The sequence below is a fragment of the Cebidichthys violaceus genome, unplaced genomic scaffold (assembly GCF_023349555.1).
Source record: "Cebidichthys violaceus isolate CVI_PGR_0920_01 unplaced genomic scaffold, fCebVio1.0.p SCAF_37, whole genome shotgun sequence".
NCBI classification, from domain to species: domain Eukaryota; kingdom Metazoa; phylum Chordata; class Actinopteri; order Perciformes; family Stichaeidae; genus Cebidichthys; species Cebidichthys violaceus.
Window position 1 is genome coordinate 1,486,632 of NW_027176561.1, and position 21,591 is coordinate 1,508,222.

Consider the following 21,591-nt stretch of genomic DNA (forward strand, 5'->3'; position numbering starts at 1 on the left):
GCTTTGAAAAGTCACGTAAAAAGCCTAATGAATTAATGAATAAGTTAAACAGACAATTCATTTAGATTACAGTTTTAATGGTGGTGATTATTTACGCCCCAGGTTAACATCGTTTCAAGATGTACAAAATGATCACTTCAAAAATCAAACATCTTTAAACAACAACTGACGTTACACCCTTGAACTGTTTTTCTAATTACTTTTTATTCCTGAAGCTTTTGATTCGTGCTCCCAGATGACTGCAAAACATCAACTCCACCAGACAGACAGACAGACAGACAGACAGACAGACCGGTCACACCGTAGTTCTGTCACTGTATTGTCTCAAAGACGTCCCAATGACTGTATGTTGCCTGGCAACAAAAGCAGTTTCCAAAAATAGCTGAATGAAATGTAACAATGGGAGCCGTTATTAAGGAAACAATGCTAGTTATGGTGATTGCGACTACCGTGGTGTAACGGTGAGTTATGCCTCCCAGGCATCTTAAACCTGTTAGAGCTACAGATGCATCAGGAGAACTGGATACACTGCTTTGAGGGCTTGGGTAGAGCCTGTGGTATTGTACATATTGTACATCGCTGTAGTGCACGATCACACATGTGGGCGGTGCCAAGAGGGGTCAACCACACACACACACTTATTTGCTATAGGTTGAGGCTTCGGCTTCGCAGGTCACCAAAGTTAAACATCAAGTAAAAATGCACATGTTGCACGTGTGACCGTGCCCTTTACAGCAAACAATGACCGGGAATGTTTATTTTAGGGGAAAATGGCTTTGAAAGCCATTTTTAAGTGGGATAAAAAAAATTAAAAAAAAGACTTTACAAGAGTCTTAAACACTGCACCTCTGAGGTGGACAAGCCAACAATTGTTGGCTAAAAATCGCACTACATCTTAAGAAACTTCTGCCCCTTTTGATCCTTTGTCGTTGTGAAATGTGTGACTGATGCGGCAGTAACAGCGAAAAGCAGCCAAACAGGCTCGAATGAACACAATCAGTCGGTCCTGCCGAGAATCTACATCTGTAAATATAGGAACAAAGAAAAACATACAATCCTGTTTCGCCACGGTTCTCTTTTCTCATTGGTTGCCCTTCTCAGCTGAGGCACTTTTGGTGTGTGAGAGCCATCGCAGCGTTGTGCTTGCTTTTTTATTACTGTCTTTTTCCGCTCTTCATACACATATATATATATATATATATATATATATATATATATATATATATATATATATATATATATATATATATATATATATACATATACATATACATATATATATATATATATATACACATATACATATACATATATATATATATGATGATGATGATAAAGACCTTTCCCCTTCTTTTCCTCCAGCTCTCTGTCCTCCTTTCAACTCCACGTCTTGTCGCTTCAACAGGACCTCCTACTGCTGCTGCTGTAGAGTCAGCCCCGAGTGTCCTACGCCCTGCTGGGGTTGGGGGATGGCCTGCCTTCGTAGCCGTAGAGGAAAGTGGCTGCGATGACCAAAATGGCCCCCAGGAAGAACACGCTGTGGACGACAGCAGACGACAGCGTCAGCTCGAGAAATAGTGGTTATGAGAGAGGAAAGCAAAAGACATAACAAAAAGAACAACAGAAGAGAGACAGAGGGAGAAGGAGTGACTGTTTCCTCTACCCAGTGGGGTCGAAGTCCTGCAGCCAGAAGTACGATATGAGAGTTGACAGGATGATGGAGAGCGATGTAGCGAAGCCCTTGAGGATGTTGTCTGCATACTTGATGACCGCTGCTATGACCAGACCACCCAGCGCCTGGAGAAACAACAAACACACGGACACAGATGGACAAAGGCATGACCTGAACGGTCCAAGAGGGAGTCTGATTCATGAAATAAAGAGTCCGTTACCCCAGAGGCTTGATAATATACCAACAGTTCGGTGGGAAAACATATTGAACTGGAGGCCTTCTTATCACAGCAAATCAGGCCAGGGGTGTAAAGTGGCCTCCTTCCTCATCTCCTACCCCCTTACTGACGGCGCCCTCGCTCAGACCACATCTTGGAACTCGACTAGTTTTGTGACTGCGTCTTGCATAATTGCAAAAGCTATTGTGGTAATTAAATCTGTCGTTGTAGCGGCGTCGATGTGAGCGTTTACCTGCAGCGCTACGACAGTCAAGGTGACGGTGTTGTATCCCTGGAACATCCCCGATTCCTGCACCTTCTCCCCGTCGAAGGCAATCATCCCAAAGAGGCTAAACACCAGACCAAACAGCCCTGGAAACACACACACACACACACACACACACACACACACACACACACACACACACACACACACACACACACACACACACACACACACACACACACACACACACACACACACACACACACACACACACACACACACACACACGATCCATCTATAAGAATCCACCCTATCAAAATAAAACTAAACTTTGTACAATTCAGTTTCATAGATAAACAGACTGCTGTGTGTTAAGACAGAACTTTAGTTTAGCGTGTTAGCATGATAACATCTCAGAAAATATCACTGTTTCACGGTATTATTTGTAATATTATTACCATTAGTTACTATGATAGTTACTGTATGTACTGTAGGTTTGCAACTGTGCAGCCAGACTGTTCCTGTCTGTACCTTTAACTCGCACGCACACGCACACGCACACGCACACACACACACACACACACACACACACGTCAGTTTGTTTCGATACCATGATACCGGCACAAGCCTAACTTGGTGTCAGATTTCATAGTTTTTTATGTAAAGAACTCTGAACTGCTTTAGTAATAAAAGTGAAGTTAACTGAATTGAATCCTGGGTCAGAGCGAGCCTCGTTCTGTGTCCAGTCCTAACGCTAAAGTAAACAAAGCTAGCATTAACCCTTTCCTTGCTCTAGCTCCAGTGTGAGCGAGATATCAATCAAACTCTCGGCAAGAAAGCCAAATAAGCATTTTCTGAAAATATCAAACTAATCCTTTAATATTCATGTACTCCAACTACATTGCTTATCTCCTGTACTTTCCAAAATAAAACTGTAACTAACACTAATTCCTTCATCCTTCTTTTTACATTTTCTTGCATCACTTTTACAACAACAACAAAAACATGCACAGCACTTTTCGTCTCTCTGCTCTCGTTGCAGATCTAGACTCCAACATTTAATGCAGGTGAAAAAGCTCCGAGTTCACGCCGGGAATCGCAGGAGACTTAACACAAGCCTCACACGCTCCGGGGTAAAAATAAACTAGACAGGAACATTCATCTTAACAGAAACATATCGGAGGTAAAAAGCCCAGCTGGCTCTCGGCACAGGGAAGAAAGAGCTCACTCCAGAACATGGAGGCAGCGCCTTTTCCAACATCTCACCACACTGTTCTTCTGCTGATGGACGTGCATTGATTAAAATGTCACAAACTTCCATTTCTTATGAAGAATAACTGACGGAGGAATACTGACCCAGCTGAATGTTGCGGACCCAGACGCTCTGTTTGCTCTCCTTCAGGATCTTCTCAAAGTAGACGCCGGCGAACCCGCTGGAGCAGCACGCCACCAGAACCGCCGTCACACCGACGAACTGGGAGCCCGTGGAGACGGCATCCTTCTCTGGGGCCGCTGGAGACTCAGAGGGCCACTGCAAACACAAGAGAAACACTTTGTATTAAACCTCGAGCTGGAAAGTTCATTGTTGACTGTTCATTTAGTAACGTTTTCCAGACAGATCAACTGCATCAAGCGGGTTGTCTCCAGCAGATGAAGATAGCTTTGTTGTCGTCACGTAATAAAAAACCGACAGAAATCCTCCCAGAAGATATCTACTAAAAGCAAACCCCTCCCTGTGAGGAAGACTGCAAGATGTGGTAGAAAGCTAGTAAGTGGACCTTTAGTTTTAGCTCAAAATATTAAATCTCTAAACCTAGAAGTGGACAAAAGTTGAGGAAGCATACAAATAAAAAAAGAAAAGCCAATCTAACCTTCTAGGAGCATAACATTTAAATGAATACGTCACCACTGAAATTACCATTTGTATATTAATTACAAGTGAAGAAGAAGAAAGTTAATAAGCATTTTTCCCCCAAAATTTCTATTTAAGTGCCGCAAAAGGAAACAGCACTATACACACCCAGATTGAATAGGAGATGATGCAAAACACTACTTATAGGTACTGACGGTCTAAACGTCTAAAGATGCCGATGAAACTATAAGAGCGTACTTAGTACTGAACTCTCTGTAATGGTTGACAACCACTCTCTGAAGTCAGGATGCTGCGTAACTGAAATTCATACAAAAAGGCATCTTCACAGCTTTGCCAAGTTGTTAAAATGCTGCAGACTGCGAGTTCCTGCGTTATGTGCTGCAGTAAGCTAAAAAAAAAAAAAAAAAGGGTGTTCATGCAAAAAAAACAACATAAAAAAGGTGATGATCTCTGCTCGTGCACAGTCAGAAAAGTATTCCGCTGCACTTCTTCTTTGGATAAACCCAAAAAAAAAAAAAAAGATCTTTTTTTTTTTTGGAACAAGATGCCGTTTGTCTGCCACCTCTTTACTTCCTCCACAAACAAACCCTGCTGAGTGAGAACTAACAGCTGAACCTTGACAATCCAGTGACAATGAGGAAGTCCTATCAATTCAGAACAGGCCAAGTACTTCCTAGCAGCTGTTCCCCCCCCCCCCCCCCCCCCCCGCTTGTTTGTTTGTTTGTTTGTTTGCGATACTGTACAAACAGGCTCCGTGTTCATATCATACGTGATGATGATGATGATGATGATGATGATGATGATCTGTTACTCCAGCCTCCGGTAGGCGTCGTGGATGAACCTCCGCTACATCCCCACACAGTTTAGGAGTAAATGTTTCCACCCGTCTGATCCTGTAGATCAGGGGTCACTAATAGGCGGGCCGCGGTCCGGTTACGGACCCAAACGCCGTTGTATGCGGACCCGTACCTAAAACCGATAATTGATCATTAATAAATTAATGATCAAGAATCGGTTAATAAATTAATGATCAAGAGTGCTTTTATTTTTAACGGCGCAGCTTTTCCAGCCATTACGGCACTCGTTCAGCGGTGCAGGAAACACACAGACCATTTACATGCGTTGTAAATCATATAATGTGTGATTTCACATGGTGTTCTCTAAGACGGGAAATGTGACCAGAGAGACAAGAGTCTTTAACCACGAATCAACAGACTCTCATATCTTCATTCTTCCTACAGGCAGATCAAAACCAGAAGGTCTCATGTGTTCAGAGACCGTGGAGTGAGTTTACAAGCGGTAATGTGAAGCTCCACTACGAGACAAAGCACACATCTTTCGAGCAAACGTCGCCACTCAAATCCAAAATGAAGGTCCAAAAAGAATAAACGATCCAAGAGACCAAAATGATCAGAATCCTGCCACATTAATTCACTGTCCAACAAAGTTAACAGAGAGGATAGAGCTGAAACAAGTGGTTTCAATAACCACAGATAGAGTCCCTGAACACAAAGTTCTCTTCTTACAAAATGAAAATAATATGGATATCATGGCTTTTTTGATTGACCTTTAAAGACAATTCAGTTAAATTAATTTTTCTAAAATTAAGTACTTTATTTTAGGAGTCACATTTTTCGAAAGCTTACTGATATGAATTTTATTTTTTTTAATTCAGCCTAGATTTTACTTGAAATAAGAGAACATTTATGTATTATTAGAGTATATATTATTTATAATTAATCCAGTTCAATTTGAAATCTGACAATAAATATTGTTTGGATATTATTCAATTGAACTTTCTTTAATTGATTTGACAGTCAGGCGTTGACGACATACAGACGTTATTTGGTGTTCCGGACCTTCGGATGAGGAAATTCTCTCTAACTGGACCTCGCTGAACTTTAATTGAATACCCCTGCTGTAGATTTATGAAGGTGCATCTTCGTCTCCTCTTCCTCTATTGTGCTTCTGTCTGAGGGCTCAGCCAGGATTAAGATCACATCCGGCGTAATACCAGATTTTATTTTATTTTGCCAAGAGGAAGGAGGAGGAGGAGGAGATCTCACACTTCATCGTTCATCATCCCTCGTAACCACTGGTGGCCAATATTTATTCAGCGTTCCAGTTGAGGCGTCATTATTTTTGTTTTATTTATCAAACATTTCAATAACCACACAACTCCCACTGACACTCTTTTCCTTATCTGGCCACAAGAAGAAACTAGAGATCACAGAGTTAATTAAAATAATAATAGGCACACTTCCAACACACAGCAGAGGAAATGCTTAATTAGACAAAGTGACACCTACAGAACCGGCCCCATGCTCTCTCTCTCTCTTTTAGATGTAAAAGGCACTAATGAGACGGATGTTATAATGTGTTGCAGTATAATTCTGTACAGGAAGAAAAGAAGCAACTCGAGTGTAAAGAGGTAGAGGAATAATACTGAGAAATCTACACGAGGTGAGATTCTATAGTCCAAGGTTTACAACGGAGTCTACAGAGAATAGCGACAAAATGCCTAAAGCAAATATTCAGAGCACAAAGTGACGAAGAAAATGTCTTTGTTCTATAAATTATGTTTTCTTCATCAATACAAATTTGAGCATCTTGTATTTTCCTGTATCGTAGTTTTAATAAACTTAAACTCAACCTCGTATGTGTTGTTATCAATATGTAGCTATTTATACAGAACATGCCTGCATTCCTGAATTATTATTTTCTTTCTTTTGGGCTAATACTATATATTGGTAATAATAAAATAGTAATATAGAACAAATAATCTACTATTATTGTTCTACCTTTTTTGTATGTATTTTCAATATAATTATTTCTAGGATATTTGTATTTTTAAATGATTTATGATATATATTTGACTTATTTTTTAATGCTATTTTAATACTGAACTTGATGCTTCGTGTTCCTTTCACATGGAGGCTTGCTCTGTCCTCCATGTGGACCAGACCGCGTTGTTCAGCTCCGATTGGGCCAACATGAGAGTATATCGACTCTCAATCATGCAGATCACAATCAGCTGTTAATACAGCGTTTAATAGAGCGTTTAATAGAGTGTTTAATAGAGTGTGTGCAGTGCTTCTGTTTGATTCTTGCTTTGTTCCACCAGCAGTGAAAAACACAAAGCTCTTCAGTTAACAATGAGATGAAAAGAAAACAGCATTTCCCCACATTTGAGAGGCTGGAACTAGAGACTGTTACTCAATGTTGGACGCGACTGATCACCATTACTCTGGGGAGAAAAGTCCCTTCTTCTTCTTCATCATACCAAAACATTTAACCTGATTATTAGAGAATAAAAGGCTCTATTTAAACGCTCACGTGGTCTCCATGTGCTCACAATTATATTTCTATCAAGCGGAACCACAGAGAGGATGTTACGTGGCCTATTTCTAGACGATGGAGGAATGATGTGTAATGTATAATAAACAGACGAGAAGCTGGGACGGACCTGCACGAGAGCCACCCCGGCCATAAGAACCAGCAACGAGAGCCACTGGTAGACGCCCAGCCGGCGGCCCAGCATGGACACCGAGAACAGAGCCGTGGTCAAGATCTTCAGCTGGTACGTCACCTGGTGGAGACAAAAGGGATGCGGAAAAAAAAAGGATGTGCCGATTGCTGAAAGGCTCATAAAAAGACACATGAGGTCCCCGCCCCTCGGGCCGTACCTGGTAGGTGGCTGCGTCCAGGTTGGACAAGGCGACGTACAGCAGGTTGTTCTGCAGCGTGTAGATCCCGGAGGGGATCGCCAGCTTCAGCGTTTCGATGGGCTTTTGGGTGATTTCCTGACGCAGAACGCTGTTCAGAGCTCGCATGCTGTATTCTGAAGAAACGACGACAGTTAGTGAGTTGGTTAGAACGCTGGATGGATATGAATCCACTCAGCTTTGACAGGATGTAGAGAGTCTTTATAAAAAAAAAAAAAAGAGCTGTGGAGTAAGTTTGTCTTTTTAACTGGGTGCTGAGGTCTTTGTATGAGATCTGCATGTTCAGACTGTGAGCACCCCTCCCTTCCACTAGGGGTCTGTGTCCTGTTTGCCGTCTCTTTCGGTCATTCAGGTCGTTGCACGTCAGCCGGTGAGCCACACCTGGTCCTGGTGGGAGTGCCAGCTGTACAGACTGACCTCCTGAACACGGATCTTTTCCTTATCTGACACGGCAGCTGTTTTGTTTTGTTTGTTTCAGGCATTTTCCCACATCCTGACAATACTGACTCTCCACATTTGTTTAACTTATGTATTAACTTATGTATTACTTTAAATAAATGCGCTTATTTATCACTTTCAACTCGTCGGGTCTCCCATTCCTGTTGCAGCCTTTTATCCGGGTTGTGATGATACTAAAGCAAACATGACAGAGCAGCGCAGTGTTTTCACTTTGCTGTTTTCACTTTGCTGTTTTCGATACGCTTGTAGTAAAAGTGGTTGGTCGTAAAGATAAGATTGTTTTCTGAAGTGGTGCTGGAGTAGTTTGCCAGCTCTGGCACCGTTTCTATCGGATTACTCAAATATTTACAGATAATTCAGATAGTTTGCGTCAGGAATTAGGACAGGTGTAATTCAAAGAGATCAAACCACTTCAATGAACGTTCCCAATTTAATTGTTCTGCTTCAGTAGAAAGAGGACAAACCTGATCAACAGAGTGAGGAGGGTTTGTCTAGTTATAGAGCGGAGCTATTATTAGTCAGGTAGGATTTGAGTATTGAAGTTCGGTAATATTTTCATGTAATATTAGTGTGGCAGTGTTCATGTCTTTTTATTTGATTTTTCTTTTGATTAACACGGTTTTAAAGATATTAGCAGATATTAAAATCATGTCATAGTTTGGGCTGAAAGTGAAAATGACAGCATTAAAAACAATTTTGATATTTGAATGAAGATTTCCTTCATTAATTTGAGCAACAACAAAAAAAAAGGACAAACACGAGCTTGGTTCCGGCCTCTAAAGCGGTACAGCGGTGCTGGTGTTTACGGTGACATGACAGCAGTATGTTCCGGTTGCACTCACTGTGCTCCTTGAAGACGAGCAGCACACAGGTGAGGATCTTCAGCACCTCGGCCACCACCACAGCCGAGGAGGCCAGGTACCGCGGGCCCTCGCCCTGCAAGGTGCGGGAGTACCGCATGGTGAGCACCAGGGAGGTGGTCTGGAACACCAGCACGCCCAGAGAGAGGTACTTCAGCCGGGAAGAGGCCATGACCTCTGGTCGGTGAGAGGCTGGACACAGGAAACATTTTTTTAAAATACGATATAAAATATACGGTTCAATTAGTTAGAAATGTCAGAAATGTAAGGAGGTAAATACAGAACCGTAGTGAGAAGTGGAAAAAAAAGACTTTGAGAGACAGAAAGAGGTTTTTACTCACATTCACACTCGCCGTAGAAGCTGCTTCACGGACGTAGATATTTGTAAAATAACTTTAGGGTTTAAACTTGGGCTCGTGTCTGCTCTCTCTCTCTCTCTCTCTCTCTCTCTCTCTCTCTCTCTCTCTCTCTCTCTCTCTCTCTCTCTCTCTCTCTCTCTCTCTCTCTCTCTCTCTCTCTCTCTCTCTCTTCTTTCTCTCTCTCTCTCGGACAGACGGACCAGGTATGCTGGAGGCTCAACCCAGTTGTCAAAACAGCAGCACTCCGTCCGTTGACCCGGACTGGAGATCCACCGTCTACGCTTAACTCCACGGTCTCTTACCGGGGTTTCCGCGTCGACTGCCGCATCGTTAAGAGCAGTTAAGTTTCAACTAACGGCCGAGGGAAAGAGTAAATGATACCGCGGAAGTCTGCAGAAGAGAGAGAAAATAATCTCAAACATGTAAAATCCTGAATGTCTTCCGTGACCGAGCACAGCTTTCTTCCTCGTCTTTTATTTTTTATTTTTTGCCAAAGCTTCCTGTGCGAAGCAGCGCCTCCTGCTGGACCGGCAGCAAAACTGCACGACTCATATTTTTTTATATTTATTAACATGTGGGATAACAAAGCACCATGTATAATTACTAAACATTAATGACCCATTAAAGTCCCACCACATTAGTATATTTGAATGTAAACAGTTAATTGAATAATAAAGGATTATCTTATCTTTAATTGAACATCCAGTGCAATTAGTGAAACAATGGTGGAAAAAAGCCAAGACTTGTTTTTGTTGTCTGGGACATTGCTTCTGTCCTGTAGTAATGTATTTAATTAGTGTTATCAATATCTTAACATTGTACTATATAGCACTGTCCATGATAATAGCGGTGTTGAGTGGGCAAGGCTGAACCACAGACCCAAACATATTTTAATTTAAATTTGAGAAAGATACAAGAAGGATAGAACATATTGAATCCAAGGCTCTGAAAGGCAAATCAGTATTAGTTCAATACTGGTGTTATTTTTTAGTAAAATACAAAACGCTATCCATCAAATTATCTGATTACCCATCAAACCTGTATTTCGTACCCTGATGAAGCAGTAAAATTCATCGATGGAATGAAGTTGTGGTCCTGAATCTTTTTTCTATACTTTCAAAAAGTATCATATTTTCATCCGTTTTAATTCTGTCTGTGTCATACTTACATTTTTATGTGAAACTATTTAAAACTAGGTGTCTGAACTTGTGTAAAAACACACACTTAAAAAAAGACAAAAGCAAAAGTCTACGAAGATCTGGGCTTTATTTCAGGAAGCACATTTGGTTGATCATTTGGTTTTTTTTGACAACTTATTTTTTCATCAGTTTTAGTTCATCTACCTTTTACAAACATGGTGACAACTACTTCATATGGCATGTATATTATAGGCTATTTGGTTAACAGAGGAAAAGTACAATACAAAAAAACATTTTATATACAGAAACATGACACATGGCCTTGCATATGAATGGGAACTGACATGCTCAATTGTAAATAAAAAGGCTGACTGACACTTCAACAGTACACATGATTTGGTAAACTACATCATTAGGAAGGAGGAAAACGCCCCGGTGAATCCTGTGGTTTGTTCACAGAGACGACTGCAGTAGTAATTCAAACTGTGTCATGTGTCTATCAAAACAAGGGCAACAACTGATACATTTGGACATGATGTACATTTTTTGGCAGAAAAAAATAAAATAATAATTTGGTCTAAAGAGACACTGATGTTCTTTTTTTGAAGTTTCAAAAATAAAACGATTGAATGATTGTCTGTGTTTACAGATCAGTCATATGATCAACATCAACTTAAAAAAAAAAAAAAAATACTTTATCAAACCGTACTCGCCTCCAGACTTGGTTTATGAATCATTACAATTACAAAAGGTGCAGAGATACACTGATTGTAGTTAAGCAAAAGGCAAAACTGGTTATACATGATTTTTGAAAAGAGAAAACATTTAGCAAGGAGGCAGTTTAAAAGTAAAAACATGCACCTCTGTAACATTCAGGATCATTCAAGAAGTGCGAACAGAATTCATATAAAAAAAAAACAACAACAAAAAAAACAGACGTTTTAAAGTCAACATGTCTTTGCCAAATCGAGCTCAGTAATAACAAGCAGAATGTGCTGTAAGTCTATGTACATTTCATCATACAACATACTAAAACTAACGTATGTTTTTGCATAAAGTTTGTCAAGCTTAATTAATCCCTCAACAACACATGAGATATAGTGGTACCGTCTGTGCTAAGACGTGGTGTAACTGCATCCACAGCAACTTTCTTTTGTTTCTCTGTAACAGTAACTTTCTTCAACACGTGCTCTGCTCTCACTGCTCCGACGGCAGCGCAAGTGAAAACCGCTTTTATTGAACCTTCTGTGTGTTCAGACGCTCGGTGGGAAATGCTAATATCGAGCGACTGTAACCGATGCAGTAAATACATTTACGTTGTTAGCACGAGCGTAGAGCCATTTAGTAACAACATGCATGTGAGTGCATTTCTATTTAATCTGTAATTTACTCGATGTTTGTCTTTCTAGTCACGCGACAGCATTTTATAAAATTCCCCCTTTAGCACATTACAAAAACAATGCATGAATAAAAAAACAAAAAACAATAAGGCAACAACTAGGTAGTTTTGCTGAATTAAAGCATTAATTGGATGTGACCCATCGTATTAAAAAAAAAGTAGAGTGAACGGTTGCGACGACGGGTTAGTATTGGCAGGTTAATCACATTACACTACACAGAAGGGTAGCATATAGCAGAAAGAAGTGACACCGTTAGACACTATCAGTGCAGAACGTCCTCTGCCCCATCTCAGTGTCCATCTGAACAGTCTGTTTTTCTGATGCAACACCACCCGGCCGCCATCTGGTTGGCACTTCCTCGTTGATCCCTCAATAAAACAGTTTGTGTGCCAAAGGCCAAAAAAAAAAAAGAAAAGTCTTGACTTCGGCAACGGAGAGCAAGAGGATGCTCGGCTGGGATCCCAGGATCTACATGGAAGCTGATCTTATCTCGTGACGGACAGCTCACTGCGTTCTTTTAGGAAGTGAGAACTTTTGACATCGCTGATAATACTCAATGACGTTTTTAGAAACTATGCAAACTGTTTTTTCGTAAGTGCAAAGAGGAGAAGAGAACATGAAAGGGGAAGTGACCGATTACTATAATGAAGAACAGAAAGAGAATCAACGAGACACGAGAAAGAGCATCGTACGAGTTCACGTGTTGTTATGTAACTACACAGAACCCCAAAGTCAGTCTGTTCACGCTTCCCTCCGGCCGGCCTACGCAAACACCTGCATGTTGCCGAGCTGAGCTGGCTGAGAGGCCTGCTGCATCTGTTGCGACTGCGGCTGCAGCTGCACCTGCTCTGGAATGTGTGTGTGGTGCGAAGACGGCAGTGCGTGGTGGGGGTTCCCCAGAGGGGTGGGGCTGGTGGTGACGTCAGACCAGTCCGAGTTGGAGTGCGGCGAAGAGGACGACCAAGGGTCCGGGGACTCGGGGGAGGGGGTGAGATACGGGTGCTCGCTGGGTGGGTGGGCAGAGTGGCCCGGGGTGGTGCCCTCTGAGCCAGTGGTGGTGTAGCTGTGCTGGGAGGGGGGAGTGGGGTACTTATCCACAGGGCTCTGCATGGGCGGATAGGAGGGCAGCGGCCGAGACTGGCCCTCGATCCCGCCGTGGCCCCCGTGGCTGACGGTGTGGGGGTGCTGCAGGGCGTGGGAGAGCCCTCGCGCCATGCTCATCTGCTCAGGCATCTGGTACATCATACCCTGGGGGCATCGGAGGTGGCCCGGCCCCTGCTGGGAGTGACCCTGATTCTGGCTCTGGCCCTGGGACTGTGTGACCTGTACCTGCCCCGGCTGAGGCTGCTTCAGCATGGCCTGGCCTCCTCCAGGGGCCATCATCTGGAACGTGACGATGGGCGGCAGCTGCTCTCGGCTCATGGTGACGTTCATGGGAGTCAGCATCGTGCCCTGGCCGTGGTGTTGGCCCATGCCCGGGTGAGACCCCCCCATCTGGTGCGACACGAGGCCGAACATGTGGCCGCCGTAGCCGTGCTTGGTCATGCCCACCCAGCCCGGCTGCTGACCCAGCATGTGGCTGACGGGCGGCAGCATTGGTCTGGAGGTCGGGCTGCTCAGGAGGGGAGGGGAGTTCGCCGTGGTGGAGACGGCGCCGGACACGTCGCCGGTGTACGAGTGCGGCGATTCCAGGGAGTCAACGGGTGACATGGTGACAGAGCTCTCTGGTAGTCCTGCTGCTGCCTTGACGCCATTCGCGTTCCCTCCTGCTGTACCTCCCGCTCCTCCTCCACCTCCTCCTCCTCCTCCCACTCCAGCACCCACACCCGGCCCCTCTCCTCCAGCGGGCTTCTTTCTTCTCTTTGCCTTCATGTCTTTCAGCTCCTTCGCTCCCCCTCCGACGCCTCCCACCTTGGCTCCACCTCCACCCCTCCTGCTCTTCTTCCCCTGCGGCCCGGGGCGCATGCCGATGAAGCCCACTCCGTTGGCCCCGCACATAACGTTTCCTCCTCCGCCCATGTGGTTGGGGCCATTGTGTGGACTGTGAACCAAATTGTACTGGTCCAGCAGGCGGACGATGTCGTGATGCATGCGTTCTTGAGCGGTGTCGCGGGGCAGCCGATCCAGGTGATCGGTGATGTCGCGGTTGGAGTAGTGGTCGAGGAGAACCTGAGCCGCCTCAAAGCTGCCTTCTCTGGCTGCAAGAAACAGAGGGGTCTCCTCCTGAAGGAAACACAGCAGGCAGCGGGTTTTAATACACAAAAGATCTGTTTTGAGCGGAGTCTCAATTTAAAATGTATCTCTGAAAAAAAAGTCTGATGGCCACGTTTTATATAGATTAAATATAACTTTCTACATTTGTCTCAGTAGACTTACCTCCAGATACTTCCTTTAGTAGTGTAATGAGTCATTTTCATCTAAGGAACTATGGTTTGAAAAATCATAAATGAAAACAAAGAACCAACCTTATTGTCTTGCATGTCACGGTTGGCTCCGTTCTTCAAAAGCACGAGTGTGGCCTCCACGTTATTAACCGCAGCTGCCCAGTGAAGAGCAGATTTGCCTGTAATGTTTGGACGGGGAGAGAAGACAGAGAAGAACATCCATGTTAAACAGAATGAGATAACTACTAGCTTGTTTTTCTGTTACATTCCATCCATTCATAAGTATTTTTTTGTTAATAATCAGAGCTCTTCAAGTCTTAAATGTTACTATATGAACAGATTTTAAAGGACTGAAGCAAGCAGTGTCTTAAAGGTTTACTACCATGAACACGTGCAATTTGCATGAACGGGTCTAATTAGCTTGTCCCGCTTACCTACAAGCATAATTCTGCATACTAATACTGCAGTGTCAATACGAGCAATATCGTAATCCAAATAAGTGTGCATGATATGCTGTAATTCATACACCAGACTTACAGTACAAAAATAAAGCATTCCCCAGGAAGAGTAGCTATATGAAAAGCTTGCTCACCGTGGTCGTCTACAGCATTGATGTCAGCATGGCAGTGGATCAGCTCCTCCACCATGCCCTCCACAGCTAGCCGGGCTGCCAGGACCAGTGGAGTAGTGCCGTCGTTCATCCGGGCATCCAGCTCTGTTGCACGATTACGGATCAGTATCTGAGAAGACAAAAGATACAGACACTTGAGATATGATGGGAAAAGTACATGAAAGAAAATAGAATAATTATCGGTTCATAGGGATTACCGTTTCCCTTGTTTATGATCTTCTAATGACAACATTGTTTTGGCTGACCAATATCAAATTCAAAGTTTATAACCGATTCAGATTTTCTCACCTGGAAGACTCCCTGGGCATCGGCCGCCACGGCCGCATGCAGAGGAGTCCTGCCCATGTTGTCGTGGGCGTTGGGATCGGCGCCAGCGTCCAGCAGTCTCTTAGCAGCATCAGCCCTGGCGTAGCGGGCAGCCAGGTGGAGCGCCGTTTCTCCCGTACGGTCAGTCTGAGCCATCAAAGAAGCACCCTGAGCAATCAGGTCTGAAATGACACTCGGCCCCGGTTCATCTCCTCCGCTCTCCTCCTCTTCTTCTCCATGCAGGCTGCAGTCCGGGCCTCCACCATTCCGCAGCGATGCCAGCATCAGTGGGGTGAAGCCATCTGAGAAGAAAAGAAAAGAAATATATGAGGAAGCTCTTGAAGTTGATCAGGTTTAGAAGCTTATAAGATATTTTTCTTCTTCTCACCTGGTCCCTTGACGTTGACATCCAGACAGTCAGCATCCAGGTCGGCCTGTGGGGGAGTGAGCGAGATGTCGGCAGCCTTGCGATGCTGCAGGGTCCACTCCCTTCGGTCAACACCTCCATCCATAGCGATGGGCAGCAAGGGTTTGTCTTCAGTCTATAAAAAGCAACAAAACTTGAAACAACATTCACAAAAAAAACAACCTTTCCTCATGGTCCTTACCCAATTGAATTTAAACTACTCCAATCCATCAGCTTTCTTTTTGAACCGTCGTTTTTTTTCTCTCTCAATTCACTTACTCTCGGTTTCTTGGGTGGGACCTCGTCTTCCAGCCACCTCTGACTCTGAACTCCATCCATCATGGCATCCTGGGTCTTGAAATTCCTGATACGAAAAAAAAAAGACAAAAGTTTAAGCAATAGTAACATTTCCATTTGGTTCTGCTTAACACTCAATCAAACAGTAGTATTGATCCCTGGGAGCCGGAGAGTACAACCTTGTATCGTCCACACACGTTTCTTAACAGTAGCAGTGATACATGGCCGCATCTACATTTTACTCTGGTATGAAGTCCCACACATAACAGTATCCGTTATAATATATCTTGTTTTAAATATTCTCTAACACAAGCTTTTGGTCTGTACATCCACTCACTTCATGTCAAAGTCATCCTGTCCGACAGGCTCCCGCCTTTTGTCATTCTTATTGGCCAAGAAGCCGTCAGGAAGCCACAGGGCGCCGTGTTTGTGCTTCCTCTTGGCTGCTAGCATCCCCAGCACAAGGATCAGCAGAATAATAACCACTGCCACTCCAACCAGGTACATCAGAGGCGTTGGAACTGGTGAGTCAACCGGAGGCTCAGCTGGAAGATAGAAAGACAAGTCTAATACCAGTTGTTTCGTCTTCATTTGGTTTAGGTTTAACTGTTGAATGACGGGCCTTCTTACCTTTAACAGACACCAGAGGGTAAGGCAGTTCAGCCTTCATGTGCGCTGCTGCGATGAATGACGCAGCCTCACTAATGTTGGAGAAACAGTGGACAGAGCTCTGGGAACATTCACGGTTATCCAGTTCCAGGTGCACCTCAGATCTGCGCAGATGTGAAAATTCAAAAGACTGTAAATGACATGCAGTTTGTTCATTTTTTTGAAGCGAGTATTATAAGAGAGCTTATGGGAGTACCCTATCATTAACTATTCTTACCCAATAACTTCCCTCTCCAGCTCCCGCTTGCTTCTGCTCCTCTGTATAAGTCGTCCATGCTCCTCCCCGTAGTACGGGTAAACCATCGGCTTCTTATTTGCATCTAACTTAACTTGCAGGTTGGTGTGCAGCAGGGCTCCCAGCGAGCGCAAGAAACCCCTCAGGTCTCCGAGCAGCTCCTTAGGCTGCAGCCGGACCACGATGATCAGCGTGCCGCCTATCACCATGGCCGGGGTGTCAGTGGAGCAGTCCAGGCCGTCCCAGCCACAAGCCTCCGTGTGGCAGCTCTGGTCACAGATGCCGTTCCCAAAGTGGTCTGCGCAGTACCTGTCATACCTGAAAGTGCACGGTACAAGGAGGGTGGGTGTTTAAGTGATTTGGCTTCAAAATGCTTTGGACTGTAAACGCAACTGCAACAGCAACGACAAAATAAAGAAAAAGGGGTCACATACTTGCAGGATGATGTGGACTCCTGGCACTCAAAGCTGTCAAAGAGGCACCCAGGGTTGTCACACTCCTTATCGCAGCGGCCATTCTTAAAGAGATCCCAGCAGGGAACGCTGGCGGTGCATTTAACCCAGGGCTGCTGCCAGTTGAGCGAGCAGTCGCCTCCATCCCACTGACATTCGTGGTTGTTACACTGATCGTCACACACGTTATCCCCCGAATGCTGCTTGCACTGCACATAGGGGCACGTTGGAGTGCGCGGCGTGAGTAGTTCGTTGTCGCAGTACGGTCCCGAGAAGTGCATCGGACAGCGGCAGCTGTACTGGTACGGGTTGGATGGGTCTTTGATGCAGGTTCCTCCATTTTGGCAGTTCCATGGACATCTCTGTTCATTCTCACAGTGTGGTCCGCTGAAGCCTAACTGGCACTGGCAGTACAGGCGGCCAGGTGACTCCACGCAGCGACCACCATTCTGGCAGTGTAGCTTTGCACAACTGTAGCCCTCTATTTCGCCACAGTTGAACCCAGTAAAGCCCTAGAAAACACAACACCTCGTTTAAGTGTGACAGCAAATATAGTCAAAAAGTAAGGCTCGGCTGCACATTTGTAAAAGGACAATACAACGTTGCAGCTGACTTTTAAAGAATAACTAACTATAACTAATACACATCTAGGTTCTACTGCAAATCTGCTGCTCGTCTACTATACCTGAGCCATGGTGTGGCCCTCTGAAGCAATCGTGAGAATAAGAGAGGGAGCAAGAAGTTAGTGGAGAGAAAAACAAGAATTTAGTGTGAAGAGATTCATGTTCTAGTAAGAGAGAAAAAGAAAACACCTCGGTAGTAACGTCAGCCACCTGTCCTATTAACAATTCATCTTTACTATAAGCAGACAGCACTGCCAATCAAGACCTTCATTTAAAAGTATAGCATTACACTGATTATGAATAAATTAGAGTGCACGGAAAAACAACAACTGTGAGGCCTGTTTGCCAAGAGAAATGAATAGAAAAGGTGTTATTCAGAAAGCAAGCATTAAAAAAAAAAAAAGGAAAATCGATTGAAAGCACTTTATCGTTATGATAGAGTGACATTGAAGACACTTACAGAAACACAGGAGCAGGTGTAGCCATGGACTGAGCTCATGTTCATAGAGCAGATGCCACCTTTGTGGCACGGCTTAGACAAACACAGATCCACCATGGACTCACAGTGACGACCTGGGAAAGAAATAACAATTAACAACTGAAATCCTTTCCAGGGATTATCAAAAGGAGGTAAATGGGTAATAGGAACACACCGGTGTATCCAAGGCGACAGCGGCACTGGTAGTCGTTGACCAGCTGCACGCAGTCGAGGCTGCCGGGGGCGTGGCAGGGCCCAGACAGGCACTCATTGAGATCCCCCTCACAGTGTTCCCCAACGAATCCTGGAGGGCAGGAGCATGTGTAGCGGCCCACGCCGTCCACACACTGTCCTCCATTCAGACAGCGGGGTTCAAAGGAGCCGTGCTTGGGGGCACAGTCGTCCTCGTTGACTTCACACTGGAGCCCTGCAGAGCAGCGGACAGACGGATATCAATCGAGGTATCAAATAAAGCGTATAATCTGCTCTCTGAATATTTTTATCAACCTGTGTGTACATATGTGATATGCAGACTTACCTTGTGCTCCAGGTGGGCAGGCGCAGGTGAAGCGGTTGATGAGGTTGATACAGGTTCCTCCGTGGAGGCAGGGCTTAGAGTGGCATTCATCAACATCATACTCACAGTTCACCCCCTGGTAGCCTGGTTTACACTGGAGCGAGAGACAGAGGTTAACTCATAGCGTGCCTTTGGGGGCTTAGTATGAACGTACAACTTGAAACATAAAAGCTTTAAAACCTACAAAGCACCAACAAACACATACGTACACAAACAGCTGAGGATGTACTTACTATGCACTCGTATGTGCTCTGATAGTCCTTGCATGTAGCTCCGTTGCGACAGGGGTTTGACTGGCACTCATCCACCATCTCATCGCAGTAGCTGCCCGTGTAGCCTGGCTGGCACTGACACCGGTGGGAATTGACCACGTTCACGCACCGCCCGGCGTTCTTGCACACATTTTCAACCTCCAGACCTACAGTAATTTGGTAAAGGAGGCACATAAAGCGAATAAAGAATGTGAAGATATGTGCATTAGTTAAGAGTTTGTCTGATAAAACTGTAAGAAGGAAACTAACTTTCCCTTGTCCGGCTACTTAAGTGGTAAGTTTGTTTAGCTACAAGGCAACGTTTCTCTTGTGATGACTCTTCATTACTAAATAACGTGTTGTAGGGCCTCACCCTTCCTGGCGGCAAAGTCCTGGCAGGACATGTTGGGGACGTCACAGTACAGTCCCGTCCATCCCATTTGACAGTGGCAGGTCCAGGAGGTCGACGTCTGAGAGCAGGAGCCGCCGTTGTGGCAGCGCACCTGACTGCAGAGGTTCACGAAACTCTGCAGAAAACAAACAAAAGGAGAGAGAGAGAGTTGCAGTTGGCTGTAAATGTTACACAGACAGAAGGAACTACACCACATCCAGCCACCTTCTTGAGTTACATACTTTCAGTTTGGCGCATCTAACATAACCAACTTTCTTATTCGATATTCCCAATAATTGTGGGAATATCAGGCACAAACAAAGCTTCTCAAGCGCTCCGACACTAATGATGGTTGTGAGGAATCATTAACAGTAATCGGTTAACATTGACAGAGAAAATATGTAGACATAATATTTATAACTTTACGGTAAACCGAGCAAATTCATTATTTGGAAAGATTATATCAAAAGAGTACCCCTCCATATTATGTTCTACCCTAAATAGCTTTCACACTCAAATAGGTTGGTGACCCTTGTTATACATGATAAATATTAAATTATATATATATTAGATTATTATATTAGATGTATAAATATTAAATGGCTAAGAATGCATACTGTAGGACCCAGCTCAGGCACATTACCTGCAGACCCACACTGTTCACTTGCAGTGACGCACAAACACTCTACCTGGCAGTTCTGTCCGTTGTATCCCACAGGGCAGGTGCAGCGGTAGGTGCCCAGGCCATCGGTGCAGGTGCCTCCATTCTTACAGGGCTGAGAGTCGCACTCATCCTGCTCGTGCTGACAGAATATCCCGTAGAAACCAGGACGGCAACGGCAAGAGAAGGTGTTGATGTCGTCAATGCAAGTCCCATTATTCAGACAGGAGCTGGAAGGAAGGAGGAAAACAAAGTGGTGACTACAGGCTGTCCAGGGTGCTGAGTTTACTTTAACAAAAGGACAAACGGAATTTAAAATCAACAAGGAAACAAAAAAAGCGACTAATGGTAAACATCTTAATGAGCTCTGCAAGCACCAATGGCTGATTCGCCCTCATATCATCCAGGAGGAATCCATTGCAGAAGAACAGAACGATTGAGCTTTTATGGATCTTGCTTTTGAACGAACGACTCACCTCTCGGTACATTCAGGGATGTTGCGTTCACACTTGATTCCATCAAAGCCTGGTCGGCACTCGCACACGAAGCTGTTGACGTGGTCCCGGCAGACGGCACCGTTCCTGCAGGGCTGGCTGGCACACTCGTCGACGTCGGTCTCACAGCGCTCCCCTTCAAAACCCGGGCGGCAGTCACAGGAGAAACTCCCGACATCGTCCACACAAGAGCCTCCATTCAGACATGGGCCTACAGAGGGGAGGAGGGAGAGGGGAAAGAGGCTTTCAATGAACACAAACTTTACTGAATGAACAAATCCTCCAGGTTATCAATGAACAATCCGTTAGTTAGAATTAGTTGAAAGTGAAACTCACTTGGTGAGCAGTCGTCAATGTCTGTCTGACAGTTGTGTCCGCTGTATCCGGGTTGACATTTACACGTGTAGCTGCCCGGGCTGTTCATGCAGCGACCAGCATTTTTGCAAGGGTTCTTCCTGCATTCGTCGACATCCTCGCTGCAGCGCGTACCTACACGATTGTGACCAAACAACAACGCATTAGCACCAGCGCCAATCTAGCAGAAATACCTAATATTAGATAAGACTTTGCTCTCGTAGTTTCCCTCTATCTCGACTCACATCCATACAAACTCGATCGGACGGACACACGTCTCACAGACACGCACATACCTTGCCAACCAGCAGGACATCGGCAGGTGTAGGAGGTGTAGTCCGCAGACGGACGGCACACCCCTCCCCTCTCACACGGATGAGAGGCGCAGGGAACCTGTTCCACCTCACAGAATTGACCTATATCAACACAGCACACATTTTATGAATGATAGA

General features: G+C 44.6%; 2 protein-coding genes across 2 annotated transcripts in view; both read right to left on the reverse strand.

Moving 5' to 3' along the window:
• Positions 1–56: 56 nt before the first annotated feature.
• slc35a3a (solute carrier family 35 member A3a) lies at positions 57–9,850 on the reverse strand. Its single transcript, XM_068725907.1, has 8 exons — positions 9,374–9,850; positions 9,015–9,224; positions 7,675–7,829; positions 7,455–7,577; positions 3,472–3,646; positions 2,143–2,261; positions 1,664–1,797; positions 57–1,537 (listed from the first exon to the last, which is right to left on the reverse strand). The coding sequence occupies exons 2-8, from the start codon at positions 9,202–9,204 to the stop codon at positions 1,447–1,449; spliced, it is 987 nt and encodes a 328-aa protein (XP_068582008.1). The 5' UTR covers positions 9,205–9,224; positions 9,374–9,850; the 3' UTR covers positions 57–1,446.
• A 788-nt stretch (positions 9,851–10,638) lies between these two features.
• Positions 10,639–21,591, reverse strand: part of notch2 (notch receptor 2) — a 40,426-nt gene continuing 29,473 nt past the window's right edge. Inside the window, 20 exon segments of the mRNA XM_068725880.1 lie at positions 10,639–12,820; positions 12,822–14,153; positions 14,396–14,493; positions 14,907–15,054; positions 15,234–15,553; positions 15,640–15,793; positions 15,937–16,021; positions 16,292–16,499; positions 16,585–16,727; positions 16,841–17,176; positions 17,293–17,822; positions 18,394–18,506; positions 18,587–18,838; positions 18,950–19,082; positions 19,222–19,406; positions 19,613–19,766; positions 20,320–20,521; positions 20,768–20,996; positions 21,122–21,274; positions 21,436–21,555. Coding sequence (XP_068581981.1) covers positions 12,503–12,820; positions 12,822–14,153; positions 14,396–14,493; positions 14,907–15,054; positions 15,234–15,553; positions 15,640–15,793; positions 15,937–16,021; positions 16,292–16,499; positions 16,585–16,727; positions 16,841–17,176; positions 17,293–17,822; positions 18,394–18,506; positions 18,587–18,838; positions 18,950–19,082; positions 19,222–19,406; positions 19,613–19,766; positions 20,320–20,521; positions 20,768–20,996; positions 21,122–21,274; positions 21,436–21,555 — 5,213 coding nt within the window. The 3' untranslated portion in view covers positions 10,639–12,502.